Source organism: Hyla sarda, chromosome 8 (genome assembly GCF_029499605.1).
Source record: "Hyla sarda isolate aHylSar1 chromosome 8, aHylSar1.hap1, whole genome shotgun sequence".
In the NCBI taxonomy this organism is placed as follows: domain Eukaryota; kingdom Metazoa; phylum Chordata; class Amphibia; order Anura; family Hylidae; genus Hyla; species Hyla sarda.
This window is the reverse complement of record NC_079196.1, coordinates 49,607,338-49,624,061: the sequence shown is the minus strand read 5'-3', so window position 1 is coordinate 49,624,061 and position 16,724 is coordinate 49,607,338. Positions and strand designations below refer to the sequence as shown.

The 16,724-nt window shown below is 42.3% G+C and overlaps 1 protein-coding gene across 6 annotated transcripts in view; it reads left to right on the top strand.

The window, feature by feature from the left end:
• Nucleotides 1-593: 593 nt before the first annotated feature.
• STK39 (serine/threonine kinase 39) overlaps nucleotides 594-16,724 on the top strand; it is a 452,628-nt gene continuing 436,497 nt past the window's right edge. For 2 of the 6 annotated variants that reach the window (XM_056533263.1, XM_056533269.1), the window contains exon 1: nucleotides 596-1,274. In XM_056533263.1, coding sequence (XP_056389238.1) covers nucleotides 1,175-1,274 — 100 coding nt within the window. In that variant the 5' untranslated portion in view covers nucleotides 596-1,174. Of the gene's footprint in view, nucleotides 1,275-1,582; nucleotides 1,677-14,939; nucleotides 15,082-16,724 lie in introns of those variants that run through there. The other 4 variants (XM_056533264.1, XM_056533261.1, XM_056533262.1 and 1 more) reach the window with 4 other exon arrangements.

Sequence of the window (16,724 nt, the reverse complement as noted above, 5' to 3'; positions counted from 1 at the left end):
ACCCTGGCACAGGTAAAGAGTACAGAACATGTAATACCTACCTGTACTGTAGGGGGCGCTACTAGACACCAGTCAGTGCATACACTTTAGGAATACACCGGTTTTACCAGTGAAATATCCATTCTGAATGGTCAGTTCTTCCAGTCATTGACACGTTTCGCAGATTCCATAGCATTGTATGTTGAGTCTGGTTTCAAGTTACAATGGTCCAGAAAAGAACATTGTATGTTGAAACTATTGTATGCTGAGGCCATTGTAAGTTGAGGGATCACTGTACATAACATCTAAACATAATAAAACAATGTATGCTTGATAAAATATATACTTACTAGAGCAGAAAATATACATAATAAAATCTAAAACATAATAGAACAGAATGTATGCTTGATAAAAGATATATGCACAATAGAGCAGAATGTATGCTTGATAAAATATATGTATAATAGAGAAGAACATATACATAACATCTAAACATAATAAAACAGAATGTATGCATAATAAAGTACAACATATGCATAATAACATCTAAACATAATAGAACAGAATGAATGCTTGATAAAATATATGCAGAATAGAGTAGAACATATACATAACAACATCTAAACATGATAGAACAGAACATAAACATTAAAACTATACACATATTAGAACGGAACATATAGATAAAGTATAAACAGAGAGCATACATAACAAAAGCCTAGTAGAACATATACATAATAAAATCTTTAAAAAAAACAAAACAATATATAAACAATATATCAAAATAACAGGACTTATACATAATAAACTTATAAGACATTACAATTCTATAAGACATAAAGATAACTTAAGTCTGAAACATAATAATCGGCGCTTGTAGTGGGGACCCCACTGTATCCGGATAGGGACTGGTCCAATGTATCGCCTGCAGCAGGTGTGATACCCGCAGCCCCTCCTGGTGCCAGCTGCGCCCGTCCTAGGTATCATCATCGCCCGGGCAGGAGGCTGGTGGCTGTGAAGCGCCACCTCCCTCCCCTGTCACCCAGGAGGAAGCACCGGCTGCACCTCCCCTCTCCTCCTCCTCTCCTCTCCTCCAGCCCTGTGCCTGCCTGCTTGCCCGGCTGTCAGTGATCAGTCAGGTGCCAGCCCGCAGCAGAGGTGCCCACCAGCAGCATCACCCTCCTCGGTAACCAGGATGGCAGAGCAGAGCGACTCCCCGGTGCACAGCCAGCCCCCAGCACAGCCCATCGGGTGGCCCATCTGCAGGGACAGCTACGAGCTCCAGGAGGTCATTGGTTAGTGCCTGTAATCTCTTCTGTGTTGTGTAGTGTGTGTGCCAGGGCATCAGTCAGTCAGGTGGCAGCTCTAGGCCTGGTACTGCAGCCTGACACCTCACAGCTGGCACTGCAGTGATGCTGGCTGCCCATGGCTGGTGGTATACATCCCAGCTAAGAAAGTTCCCTGTTCATTGCATCATCACACCCCCTCCCTGCAGGAGAGTTATCCCCTGTCCCTCTGTGCTTCCCCTTTAAGATCACACCTACTACACCCAATTCTCTCTCCCCTTCCCCTGTGCAATATCATCATCACTGTGAGTCTGGGATCCGGCTTAGAGGATGCTGCTGATCCTTGTCATCATGCCATGGCGCTGGAGAGAGAGAGAGCCAAGATGCCCCTCAAGGACAGGAGGCTGCTTGGTCACAGTGTCATTCAGCATCATGTGGCGCTATACAACTCATGTCATGTGGCCGGTCTATAGCTTGGCCTAAGACATAACGCTGATCTGTATAGAAGATAAAAGCACGGATATCTATAGGACAGGGTTTCCCAACCAGGGTGCCTCCAGCTGTTGCAAAACTACAACTCCCAGCATGCCCGGACAGCCGTTGGCTCTCCGGGCATGCTGGGAGTTGTAGTTTTGCAACAGCTTGAGACACCCCGGTTGGTAAGCATCAGCATAGGATCAGCTTGTCCGAGGCTGTCCGCACATGCTGGGAGTTGCAGTTTTGCAACAGCTGGAGGCACCCCATTTGGTAAGCATCAGCTTGTCCGAGGTTGTCCGCACATGCTGGGAGTTGTAGTTTTGCAACAGCTTGAGACACCCCGGTTGGTAAGCATCAGCATAGGATCAACTTGTCCGAGGTTGTCCGCACATGCTGGGAGTTGTAGTTTTGCAAAAGCCGGAGGCACCCCGGTTGGTAAGCATCAGCATAGGATCAGCTTGTCCGAGGTTGTCCGCACATGCTGGGAGTTGTAGTTTTGCAACAGCGGGAGGTACCCCGGTTGGTAAGCCTAAGCATCAACAAAGGATCAACTTATCCGAGGTTGTCCGCACATGCTGGGAGTTGTAGTTTTGCAAAAGCTGGAGGCACCCCGGTTGGTAAGCATCAGCATAGGATCAGCTTGTCTGCACATGCTGGGAGTTGTAGTTTTGCAACAGCTTGGAACACCCCGGTTGGTAAGCAAGCATCAGCATAGGATCAGCTTGTCCGATGTTGTCCGCACATGCTGGGAGTTGTATTTTTTGCGACAGCTGGAGCCACCCTGGTTTGGAAATCCTGGCAAACGATCAACTTGATTGTGTCCCGAGCTCTCGTTGGCTGTCTGGGCATGCTGGGAGTTGTAGTTTTGCACCCCAGTTGGGAAACACTGGCATAGGATCAACTTGATCAAGTCCAGGGCTCGTTTTCTGTCCGGGATATGCTGGGGGTTGTAGCTTTGCAACAGCTGGAGGCACCCCAGTTGGGAAACATCAGCATTGGATCAACTTGATCGAGTTCCAGGTTCGAGGTTGTCCGCACATGCTGGGAGTTGTATTTTTGCAACAGCGGGAGGCACCCTGGTTTGGAACCACTGGCATACGATCAACTTGATCGTGTCCCGAGCTCTCGTTGGCTGTCTGGGCATGCTGGGAGTTGTAGTCTTGCACTCCAGTTGGGAAACACTGGCATAGGATCAACTTGATCAAGTCCCGTGCTCGTTTTCTGTCCGGGACATGCTGGGGGGGGGGGGGGGGGGGGGGGTTGTAGCTTTGCAACAGCTGGAGGCACCCCGATAGGGAAACATTGGCATAGGATCAGCTTGATCAAGTTCCGGGGATCTTGGCATAAAAAAAAAAAAATCAAATTGACGAATTTTAAAAATTTTTGCCATTCCCGGATACAAAAATACAAAGTTGGCCGAAGATAAGGTGAATCAGTAAATGGTATGGTCCACGTCGGTGGAAGAGTAAGGGGATATCGTGGTTTCGCAGACATAGGTGGCGGTTATCATTGGATGTACTTAAGGTTTTTTTGTGCATGTTAGCGGCATATTTTGGCGCAGTTCAGTGGTTGCCCCTTTCTTTAAAGCACCTTTTGGTGTAATACTTCAGCGGTCATGAATTTATCATTTAATGTATCATTCATCAGGGGGTAGGGGAAGATTTATTAAAACCTGCATAAAGTAAGAGTCATGCAGTTGCCCATAGCAACCAGATTTCTTCTTTCGTTTTTAAAAAGGCCTCTGAAAAATGAAAGAAGTGATCTGATTGGTTGCCACGGGCAACTACACCGCTCTTCCTCTACACAGGTTTTGACAAATCCCCCCCGATTGTTGCATTTGGGCCCAAATCTACACCATGATTGAGCTGGCTTAAAAACGTGCGTTCCACAATGTCTTTGCACGACTTGCACCAAATTCATCATACTATTGATGAATTCCCCCCCCAAAATGCGTACTCATTCATTAATGAAGATTGATACAATCTTCCAGTTCTTCTAGGTTTTCAAGACCTCTGTTTGCTGTCAGTCGACAGACTGGCACGTGTGTGGCTCAGATGACCAGGAAGGATGAGTTTGGCGAAGTTCAGACGCTGTATAATGTTTTGGTGCTATAAACATTCTTACATGTGTATTTTGTTTACAAAATCTCATATACTGTATGTATGGTACTTTAAAGCAGTGGTCTCCAAACAGTTGACCTCCAGAGGTTGCAAAACTACAACTCCTAGCATGCCCGGACAGCCGTTGGCTGTCCGGGCATGCTGGGAGTTGTAGTTTTGCATCATCTTACGTTTTCTTATTTTTACCTTTAAAAAATGCCACAAAAAACTGTCATTTTGCACTCCCAAGATTAAGTTTTTGTGGCATTTTTTTTTTTTTTTTTTATTCCCCCGAAAAAAGTCTTGGTGTTTTTTTCTTTGGCCTTTTATCCCCCTGCGTTTTTATCATGACAAGTCATGTGATTCTTTTATCATGTGACTCTGGGATTTCTGGGGTTAAAAAAATAAAAAAAAATTGAAAAACACCAATGCTAAATCCACAGTGTTATTTATGGTGTTTTTTTTTTTTTTTTTTTTTTTTTGCTCAGAAAGACTTCTAACCACCATAGTCTTGGGGGAGATGAATCAAAACCTATGTAGAGGAAAAGTGGTGCAGTTGCCCATAGCAACCAATCAGATCGCTTCTTTCATTTTTAACCCCTTAAGGACCGGAGGTTTTTCCGTTTTTGCATTTTCGTTTTTTGCTCCTTGCCTTTAAAAAATCATAACTCTTTCAAATTTACACCTAAAAATCCATATGATTGCTTATTTTTTGCGCCACCAATTCTACTTTGTAATGACGTCAGTCATTTTGCCCAAAAATCTATGGTGAAGCGGGAAAAAAAATCATTGTGCGACAAAATTGAAAAAAAAAACGCTGTTTTGTAACTTTTGGGGGCTTCCGTTTCTACGTAGTACATTTTTCGGTAAAAATGACACCTGATATGTATTCTGTAGGTCCATACGATTAAAATGATACCCTACTTATATAGGTTTGATTTTGTCGGACTTCTGGAAAAAATCATAACTACATGCAGGAAAATTAATACGTTTAAAATTGTCATCTTCTGACCCCTATAACTTTTTTATTTTTCCGTGTATGGGGCGGTATGAGGGCTCATTTTTTGCGCCGTGATCTGAAGTTTTTAACGGTACCATTTTTGCATTGATAGGACTTATTGATCGCTTTTTATTCATTTTTAAATGATATAAAAAGTGACCAAAAATGCACTATTTTGGACTTTGGAATTTTTTTGCGCGCACGCCATTGACCGAGCGGTTTAATTAATGATATATTTTTATAATTCGGACATTTCCGCACGCGGTGATACCACATATGTTTATTTTTATTTTTATTTACACTGTTTTTTTTTTATTGGAAAAGGGGGGTGATTCAAACTTTTAATAGGGGAGGAGTTAAATGATCTTTATTCACTTTTTTTTTTCACTTTTTTTTTGCAGTGTTATAGGTCCCATAGGGACCTATAACACTGCACACACTGATCTTCTATGTTGATCACTGGTTTCTCATAAGAAACCAGTGATCAACGATTCTGCCGGATGACTGCTCATGCCTGGATCTCAGGCACTGAGCAGTCATTCGGCGATCGGACAGCGAGGAGGCAGGTAGGGGCCCTCCCGCTGTCCTGTCAGCTGTTCGGGATGCCGCGATTTCACCGCGGCTATCCCGAACAGCCCACTGAGCTAGCCGGGATGCTTTCGGTTTCACTTTAGACGCGGCGTTCAACTTTGAACGCCGCGTCTAAAGGGTTAATAGCGCGCGGCACAGCGATCAATGCCGCGCGCTATTAGCCACGGGTCCCGGCCGTTGTTAGAGGCCGGGCCCGACCCGCTATGACGCGGGGCCACGCCGTGGCCCCGCGTTATAGATCGGGAGTGGACACATGACGTTCCAGTACGTCATGTGTCCTTAAGGGGTTAAAGAGGCCTTGGAAAAATGAAAGTATCGATCTGATTACTTGCTATGGGCAACTGCACCACTTTTCCTCTACACAGGTTTTGATAAACCTCCCCCAGCATGCTTGGGGCCAAAACCGCAGAAAAAAATCTGTGGATCTCATGGTCAACTAGTGACTCCATTCGGGATATATTCAACGGGACACATAAGCGCGGTGCATATGTCCCAAACAGAGTCACTGGGGGGAGATTAAAAACCTGTCCTTTGGAAAAGATGCCGAGTTGCCCCTAGCAACCAATCAGATCGCTTCTTTCATTTTTTTTTTTTAAAGTCCTCTAAAAAATGAAAGAAGCGATCTGATTGGTTGGTATGGGCAACTCAGCAACTTTTCCTCTGGAGAGGTTTTGATAAATCTCCCCCCTTGGTGACTCCATTCGGACTATTAAAGGGTACCTTTCATCAAAAAAAATGTTTGATATATTCTAGATTAATGTATGCAGAATAACTTTCCAATAGCATGTTATTAAAAAATATGCTTCGTTCTATTTAATTTTCCACTTTGAAAAATGACCACTAGAGGTCTCCCTACCAGTCCTTTTTTTTATAGATTTCAGACTCATGCAGGAGTCCTAAATCTCAAACTGCAGCTGGGACACAGACAAACTCAGCACTGCTCACTGCCAGGGGGCAGTGCTGTGCTTGTCTGTGTCCCGGCTGCAGTCTGAGATTTAGGACTCCAGCATGAGTCTGAAATCTATAAAAAAGGACTGGTAGGGAGACCCCTAGTGGTCATTTTTTCAAAGTGGAAAATTAAATAGAAAGAAGCATATTTTTTAATAACATGCTATTGGAAAGTTATTCTGCATACATTAATCTAGAATATATCAAAAGCTTTTTTGATGAAAGGTACCCTTTAAGATAAATGGCATCTGCTGCTCTCCGTCACAGTGTACGTCACAGGTCCTTAGAAGAACGATAAGTAACTTCAACCTTCTCTTGTGTTACCTTTAACCTTCTAAGGACCTGTGACGTACACTGTGACGGAGAGCAGCAGATGCATTTATTCTGTAAAGGTAGCCAATTATGTTTTTCATCAAAAAAGGCCTTGATATATTCTAGAGGTATTGTTGCAGTAATAAGCTTGCTCCATTATCATTTTTATATATTGGCTTCTTCCTTTTAAGTACCTCCATACAGTTCATAAAATTCCATCTCTAACAGGGTTCTCCCAACCGAGTGCCTCAGTGTTGAAATGACTAGAAATTCTAAGACAGAGGCTCAACTGGCTAGTGACATGCCTGGATCTCAGTACTTCAGAGCAGATGGTCCATGTAGATAGTCGTCACCTCTGGTTAGGTCTGCCACCTTTCTTGCCCCCAAAAAATACCAGCCATGCTAATTTGCATAATAATTAATTATACATGCATAACATCACAGAATACAGATATGCAGGGGAACTTTTGTCCTATTCTGACCCCTATAACTCTTTTATTTCTCCTTATATGGGAATTTTTTGTGCCCCGATCTTTAGTTTTTAACAGTACCATTTTTGTTTTGATGTGACTTTCTTTTTTTTTTCTTTTTATAAAATTCGAGAGTTGCAGTTAGTTATTAACTACAACTCCCAGCATGCCCTGATACAGCCTGGGGCTCAGCAGTTGCCCCCAACGAAAAACTACAACTCCCAGCATGTTGGACTATATAGTAGTATATAGTATAGGTCAGTGTTTCCCAACCAGGGGTGCCTCCAGCTGTTGCAAACTACAACTCCCAGCATGCCCGGACAGCCAACGGCTGTCCGGGCATGATGGGAGTTGTAGTTCTGCAACAGTTGGAGGTGCTCTGGTTGGGAAACACTGGTATAGGTTATGGTGCAACATTCCCGGATTTGGAAGATTTGTTGGATAAATACCGGCCATTGCATTGCCGGTATTTCTAATATAAAAATACCGGCAGGGTGGCCAAAATACCGGCTGTGCCAATAAAATACCGGCCAGGTGACAACCCTACCTCTGGTCCTGACTGCCATGAAGAGGAGATTGTCGGCTGGGTCTAAGAGCTGGATCATGGCTCTCTCATTAACTATTTACTAACTTACTTTTAGCCTTGCCCTCTAAGGCTAGGTTCACATTGACGTTGTCTTCTGTCCCGTTCAGAACTGTTCGGGCTCTTTTGTTTTCTTCTTAAGCAGAATGGACACTGAAACGGGTCAGAACACAACGGACACTGCCGGGTCCTGATAGACCCCATTCAAGGTAAATTCAATGCATGCACAATTTTTTTTATCTCTGCTAAACTTTCATCGTCCTGACGAGATTGCCGCCGGAACTCCAAATAGCTGGGTCCAACGGCAATGTGAACAAGGCCTTATCTACGGACTTGAATTGGTGCCTGCCATCCACCTGTGAGTGTGGGAAATGACATGGTGGGGTGAATGTGAGAATATGTCTGTACCCAGGGGTCAAGTGCTGGGAAAAAAAAGTGCAGGAACTCACCCAAGATTCCACTCAAGAGTCGGTAATGCAGAATTACTGCTAATGAGAATGGTGTTACTGCTGTGGAAAAAGTGCAGGAACTTCCCACGCGTTCCTGCAGGACTTGAGCCCTGTCTGTACCGCCTTCTTCTATGGAAGAGGTTTAGTGGTGAAGATGATGAAAATCCATGAGGGAATTTTACTATTTTGATGGGTACAGTGGGTTTTGTCTCTTCTATTACCTAATGATCTGCAGATGATAGGGGGACATCAATGATGAAGGGAATTTATTAATGGTGTGCAGGAAAAAAAATTCTACACCATTAAATGGGCACTGCCAGATTCAAAAATCTTTTTATATGTTGTATATCTTTGCAAAACATTAAAGGGGTTATCCAGGAAAAAACTTTTTTTTATATATATATATATATATATATAATATATATATATATATATTATATATATATATATATATATATATATATATATATATATATATATCAACTGACTCCAGAAAGTTAAACAGATTTGTAAATTACTTCTATTAAAAAAATCTTAATCCTTTCAGTACTTATGAGCTTCTGAAGTTTAGGTTGTTTTTTCTGTCAAAGTAATCTCTGATGACACGTGTCTCGGGAAACGCCCAGTTTAGAAGAGGTTTGCTATGGGAATTTGCTTCTAAACTGGGCGGTTCCCGAGACAGGTGTCATCAGAGAGCACTTAGACAGAAAAGAACAACCTTAACTTCAGAAGCTCATAAGTACTGAAAGGATTAAGATTTTTTAATAGAAGTAATTTACAAATCGGTTTAACTTTCTGGAGCCAGTTGATATATATAAAAAAGTTTTTTCCTGGAATACCCCTTTAACTTTTCTAATATACTTTAAAAAAAAATCTTATTTAAATAGACATAATGGCTTATATCATAAAAGAAACACCACTAGGGTCCCCCTATCATCCAGAACATAATCCTGCCCGGCTGCAGCATCATTTTTGTCCACGCTGAAACACAGACTGAGACAAAGTCCAGTAAGTAAGGCGGGGGGGGGGGGGGGGTTGGGGGAGGGGGAGGGACTAACGCTTTTCTGTGCTCACTCCTGTCCTATGAGACTGCATCATAGAAACAGAGGAGGGGGTTACAGAGCAGCCTGCAGGGATTGGATGAAGAGACCCGAACAGCAAAGCAGACTCAGGGAGGAAGTGAATGCATGGTGAGTGAGGGTGGGTTCAGTGCTTGCCTCAGACATGCCCCTTCCTGAGCAGTGGATGGCAGAATGAGTGAGCAGCAGAACAGAGGGGTTTGTGAGCCAGATACAGCAGCTAGACACATAAAAAAAACACATGTATGACAGGTATGCTTAATTTGTGTGTTAGTAATGTGTACGTGCGCCAGATTTAAAAAGTGGTTTTACGGCATGTGATAAATATGGTGCTAGAACACATTTTTGGGAAATTACACTTCGGTACAAAACTTTGTATGGTTTCTCCTCTGCAAATTCATAAACTTTTTACAAATGCTGTCCATAACCAGTTTCGTAAGTCAGGTCTGGGTGGGTGTAGATTTGCGACAAATCGTGCGCACATGATAAATTTATGACCACTGCAAAAAGTTCCCCAGACTACGGCAGAACTACAAGAAAAAGCATTTAAGGAAAAGTTGCAATCAAAAGTTTCTAAAAAGCAACTGTGACAAATAGTGCGACACGTCAACCCCACAAAAATAAATTCCACCATTTCTTTGTATAGTAATGTGATGTCCCAGTACAGGATGATGTGGCCCTGTACTGTCCTCCAGCTCTGTCAGGCAGAGTCCCTGCATGTCCCCAGGGCTCCCCTGCAGCATACCCCCATTATGTATATAGGTTGTGTATAAATTATGTACTGTTACTTTAATGTTTATATCACATGATTGTTACCCAGAGGGCAGGTGACCCTCCAAGTGACCTATGGGCTCCTTGCACAGCCCCCCTATATAACAAGGGGAGGGGCTGCAATCTCTCTCTTCTGCTGTATGCTGAGGTCCAGTGCAGTCATCTCAGTGTCTATGTCCAGAGCATTGGAGGCCTCAAACCTAAAGTCCTGCAGCCACAAGTCGGTCATCAGTAAGTCAAGTCATCTTATTGTCATTCACCATCTGTCAAGTCAAGTCCATCTGTAGTCACCGTGGCCTGTACTAAAGTCAGTTTAAGTACTGCAAGTCCCAGCAAGCCTGCGAGGTCCCCCTGTGTCACTGGTCACCTCCCTGGGATATTTGGCTGTACTGCAAAGACTATATAACCTGTCTTGTCTCAGTAAAGCTGCCTTTATCCTTAATTTGTCGTTGGTGTCTTCGTTGCCCCTGCCTAACCCAGGATCAGCGGTATTACCTTCGCGTGGTTAAGGCTAAACCACGCCCTGGCGTCACGACAAGATGGGGTTAATACCATCTGCCCCTTGGGCCATAACATCTGCCCTGCACCTCACACCCCGACACCACATTAACTTTATTTTATAAAGAGGTCACCCAATCAGCAACCAGTGATCATCTGTGGGGGAATCTGAAAGCAAGTGTTCAGTTCTTCTGCAGTGCCCCAACAGGTAAAATAAAGTATTACAGTGTTGTCATTTAACATGGACATGCTGGGTCATTCAGCGCAAACGCATATTTTAAAAATGTATTCCATTGTGACATAAAGTGAGATATTAACTAGGACTGTATAAATCTGCCACATTTTTTTATTTTTTTTTACTTAAAGTGTTGCAATTTTTCTACATGGAAAATTCATAACAAGCACCACCAGATACAAAATGTAGTGGTTCAGTAACTGCGTCGTGTGCGCAATATTCATGAATACCAAAGTGTCATACTGGTAACCACCCAGTGGTACACTACTATTATACAGTAGATAAGCCTCTGTAGTCTTATAATGAGGAGTTGTGCAACAGAACAAACTCAACCCTGCTATGTATAGTTGCTTTACAGCAAACTCAACTTGACTATGTTTAATTCAGAACAAACTCTACTGTCAATCCTTTGTATGCATTGTAGACTCCATACATGATTTATGATAATTCATTGCCTTTTACATCATCCGGAATGTGATGCATTTCTGCAGTCCGTGCACAATATATTGTCGAATAATGATGCATAAGCAATAGGTTACATTACGGCTCCAAAGCCGCGTGGTTCATAGCGCAGATGGATAGTTTTTCCTTTTAAATTACAGTTCCCCTCCCCAAAGTATCCTGAAGAGCCTCGGTTTTTGCAGTAAGCATTCAGTATTGGATATTATTCAATTTCCTGGATGTCATGTCCTGCAGGTTTGTGCACAGTAAAGGGTTTAATGAGCAATTGTGCGCAATACGTTAGCGCCATTTATTTGAGATACTGTTTCCTCAGTTCCTGGGTTGAATCCCCTGAAGGCTGATAGGCCAGAAGCAGCATAGTCTATATATAGCTGTGTCACTGCCATGGAGTACATAGTGGAGTGCTGGGAACTGGTTCTTGGAATACTGCGTATGTGAACAGGGATTTGTAGCGTGTCTCATTCATAAGGCAGAGCTCCATAGTCAGGCTGCTCTGCCTTATACTGTTGCTTGTGTCTTACAGAATTTATGCAGATGCATTGGGAAAAATAATTTTTTATCTGGTATACGTCTCCAATTCCACAGTTTCTGTATAATACCCTTGTATGTACTTTAAACATGCTCTTATATGCTCTATGTTCCTATAGTAGTTTTTTGGGGGTAAAATGGGAATAAAAGGGACAATTTTTTTTACATTTTTTAACTTTTGTTTTACACTTTTTATGTCCCCATTGGGGACTATCTATAGCAATCACTTGATTGCTAATACTGTTCAGTGCTATGCATAGGGTTATCTTCTGCTCTGGTCTGCTCGATCTCAGGCCAGAGCAGAAGACATGTAGTGATCTCGGCATCTATGGGGTTAATGGCGGACATCGGCACGATCGCTGATGTCCGCCATTACCGGTGGGTCCGTGGCTGCTGATAGCAGCCAGGGTCTGCAGTGCATGACGTGAGTGCCGCTCTGATGCTCGCGGTCATGTACAGGACATAAATGTACGTCTTAGTGCGCGAAGTACCTCCGTACATTTACGTCTGTAGTTGTTAAGGGGTTAAAGGGGTATTCCGGTCAAAGACATCTTATCTCCTATCCAAAGGATAGACATGAATGGAGAGGGCTTGGCATGACATCACGAGGGGGCATGGCGTGATGTCACGTGCAGCCTGGAGCAGCAGCCCCACATAGAATGCGGGTGCTTCACGGAGATCAGACATCTTATCTCCCTTTATGGAATACCCCTTTAAAATCATTTTTTTAAACATCCATTAAACCATCCCAACAAAATGGACCAGCCTTAAATGGACCAGTTTTGGTATTTTCTGCTCAATAACTAGAATAACTTCTTATAACGTGGGTTATGTGACGGTATGTTTAACACCAGGCACCTTTATTTCATAGTTTGAGTTACTTTTACATTCTAACTCCTTGTCACACTGATCATTTTTGGCTTTCATCCCAAAAAACAAGGAAAGTGTGGGTGATGTTGCATTCTTGGCCACTTTCATGCATTTTTTATGAGGGACCTTGAAAGCTGGGCCATCGTTCAAGAAATGTTTGACGTGGAGATATTTTGGTAATTTTCTTACTTTCTGATGCAGGCAAGGCTAAGAAATAGTACTCCTAAAGCTGCACGACGGCTGTGGTCAGGTGATATAAATATTGCATTATTTTTTGGAAGAGTAAGAATAAAGATGTGTATCGTTTTATCGTCATGGAGGCTGTTGAGAAGATTTACTCTATAAAGTTCGCACTTTGATAATTATTGCAATCGCAACACACCTGCTGCCAAATCTCAAAATCAGCTAGACCCTAGGTGTTATTGCCAAACCTGTGGCCCATCATGCCCAGAAAGCCATTGGCTGTGTGGGCATTCTGGGAGTTGTAATTTTGCGACAGCTGGAGGACCACAAGTTTGACAACTAAGAGCTAGCCCCTGAAAAGGGGTACTCCGTCACTACACATCTTATCGCCTATCCAAAGGAGAGAGGATAAGATGTCTGATCGCAGAGGGTCCTGCCGCTGGGACCCCCCCGTGATCTCCAAGCCAGCACTGCGGCATTCTGAACACAGAAGCTTGTGTTCAGGACGTGACACCATTCCCCTCCATTCACGTCTATGGAAGGAGGCATACTAGCCCTCCCGCCTCCTCCCATAGACATGAATGGAGAGGGCGTGACGGCTTTGGAGGACATTGAGATTTTTCATTTTTTCATTAATTTTTTCCTCCTCACCTTCTAATAGCCATAATGCTTTTAATTTCCCACTTACAGACCCATATGAGGGATTGTTATTTGCGCCACCAATTGTACTTCAATTATTTGTGGGGCTTCTGTTTCTACCCAGCATATTTTTAGGTAGAAATTACACATTATCTTTATTCTGTAGTTCCTTACGATTAGAATTATGCCCAATTTTTATAGGTTTTATTTTTTTAAATACTTAAAAAAAAAATTGTAAAAAAATCTGTATGCGTACAATTGTCCTCCCTTGACACTTAACTCTTATTTATTTGTATACGGGGCTTTATGAGGGGCATTTTTTGTACTGTGACCTTTAGTTTTTTTCGGTGCCATTTTTGTTATGATGGAACTTTTTGATGAAGTGACCAAAAATGTGCAATTCTGGACTTTGGTATCTTCTTACATTTCAGTCATTGACCGTGCAGTTTTATTAACATTTTATTTTAATAGTTCAGATATTTACTCATGTGGTAATACCACATATGTTTTATGTTTATTTTTGTTTACATTATTAAAAAAAAAAAAAAAAAAATTTAATGGGATTTTGCAGAGGTGGTCCCGATCAGCTCCACTCAAATACCACAATAGTTTTTTCCCCGTTTTAGATGCCGCTATCAACTTTGATTATGGTGTCTAAAAGGTTAATGCCAATCGGTGATTTCTGGCATTAGCCGTGGGTCTTGGTTGCTGATAGCAATGAAGACCCACTGGATATAAAGCTCGCTTATCTCCTGAGCATGCCTCATACAACGGGAGCGGGATGGGGACGTACATTCACACCCTTTGGCCTTATCGTATAGACTATGTTGTTTCCTCACCTTTCTTGTGAACTGTGACCTGCTTGAAATTTGGCTGTTCAAATTCTCAAATAAATAGTCAAAAATAGTCACAAGACAAGGGCACAAAAACGATTCAATTGTGCGGTTTAAAACTTGATGTTGCATGAACAATGTAGCTTTGTAGTCTTTGACTTAAATGGGCACTGTCACTTTTGATATGTCCTAGAAATGTGTCAAAAGTTGATCGGTCAGGTTCCTGCCATTTCAATAGGAGCCACATGCACTAAACTTCCCCTAGTGGTGGTTTGCCAGCAGCCAGAAGTTTTTGGGTGAATTTTCTGGTCACCATTACAGTGGAGGACTGTGGCTCTCATGATCCCAACCGATTATCTGCTAGTGAGCTACAGCATCTTCAATATGGACACTGGGGGAGATTTATCAAAACCTGTGCAGAGGAAGAGTGGTGCAGTTGCCCATAGCAACCAATCAGATTGCTTCTTTCATTTTCCACAGGCCTCTTTAGAGGCCTGTGTAAAATGAAAGAAGCAATCTGATTGGTTGCTATGGGCAACTGCACCACTCTTCCTCTGCACAGGTTTTGATAAATCTCCCCCACTGTGTAGACCAGGACTCTTCAGACAGTCTTGCCAGCAAGCAAACAGACCCAAACAGGTCGGTGTCACAGTTCAGTAATCTTGGGTCTATTGTAATAATTCACATACTGCAATAGATTCCACTTGCAGCATGCGGAATAACAGAAACTCAAATGTTCATCACATCAGGTTCTTTACCTAAACTTCTGAGCTTCTCACCCAAAACCTGGTAGGTACAGTCTCAAAGTCAGTCTTTTTTGTTGCAGTGTATTAGTATCCAGCATACCAACTTATAAAGAGAAAAAAAAAAAGGTGCCGTAAAACTTAGCCTTTAATAAAAACTCTATTTAAATTCGCCCTTCATAATAAATTGAAAAGTGTGTAATTCAAGATAATACTACCACCAAACCATAATGGTAAAACTAGAATGCTTCCCGACAGTCAAAAAAGGGCAATTATTGCATGCTAAACAAAAGCATCAAATATACATAGATCATTTGGCAGATACATTTAAGGAATGAACCCCCTTACTATTCACCCAATGCGTTTCTGTTACGCCCTCAGGGGTTAAAGAAGCGTAAAGGGTAAAATAATATATTTACAGAGTATTTTGAGCCAAGAATAGAAACAACAAATATTAGCTCACGGCCAGATGAAGAGGTAACGACATAACTATCATATACTCCCCAACAGGTAAAATAGCCTGCAATGGGCCAATGCCACATGAATGTGGGGGTTAGTGGGACACGTTGTGAATATTCAGGAGGAGGAGAAACTGAGGTATTATGGTATGCAATACAGAGTGGGAAAGAAGAGGCCTGTCAAATGCTGCTTGTTTACAATGTCAACAGAAGCTCCATCCTGCAGTGGCAGGAGACCCGTCCTGTGCCGGGGATGCACATACCACAGACAAGCTGACCTGCTCCTCTCTGTTGCCCTCTGACCGTGCTTATACACCTGTGAGATCAGGTTTAGGCCTGTAACATATAAAAGAACTAGAGTATGGGAGGGAATTTATTTCCAGAACCTTCAGTCACTCCCAAAACCTGGACCCACACTCCAGTCTTGTTACACTTAGGCAAGAAGCCCGTAATACAAACCTTCCATCCACCATTTTACCAGCTGTTTAAAATTGGGTTTTAGGTTTTACTTGTGAATGTCTAAGTACACTTTTTTTTTAGCAAGTTGACATTGTATTGCATGTCCCCCCATTCAAGTGAACAGGACAATGCTTCAATACCTTGCACCACTGCTAGGTTATTAGTTTGGGGATTTTACTGTGAAAAACCTGCTACATTCCTGTTTTACACTGACACCCACTGACTTCTACTATATATATATATATATATATATATATATATATATATATATATATATATATATATATATATATATATATATATATTGAGCAGTGCCAGTCTAAAACAAAATTATTCATTTGGTCTTAAAGTGATTTATTTACAACTGTTAATGTGTTACAGAGACATGTCAGCACCGTATAAGAAGACACAGGGCCCCAGTTCACCCTCTGGAAAGATGTAACTTGAAATACATTAGCACAAATTTTTTGTATTTTTTTTTTAAAATGGGGGTTTAGTGATGGACATTGCCTGTGAACAATATCTACTCTTCAGGGATGTGCACAGACATTGTCGGGGGCAGAGGCTCAAGTAGAAAAAAAGGGCACCTCTCATTAAATAAATTATTTTTAAAACCTTAAATATGTTAAACACAACAAAATTCCTGGGGTAAGGCACCTCTGGTAGTAATGTCAGCTGAATGGGTCCCCATGGAGGTCCCAATCAGTGAGGGCATTTATAGGGTAGGTACATTAAAGGACAGGGGCTCAAGCCCCCTTTTGAGTCTATGTGT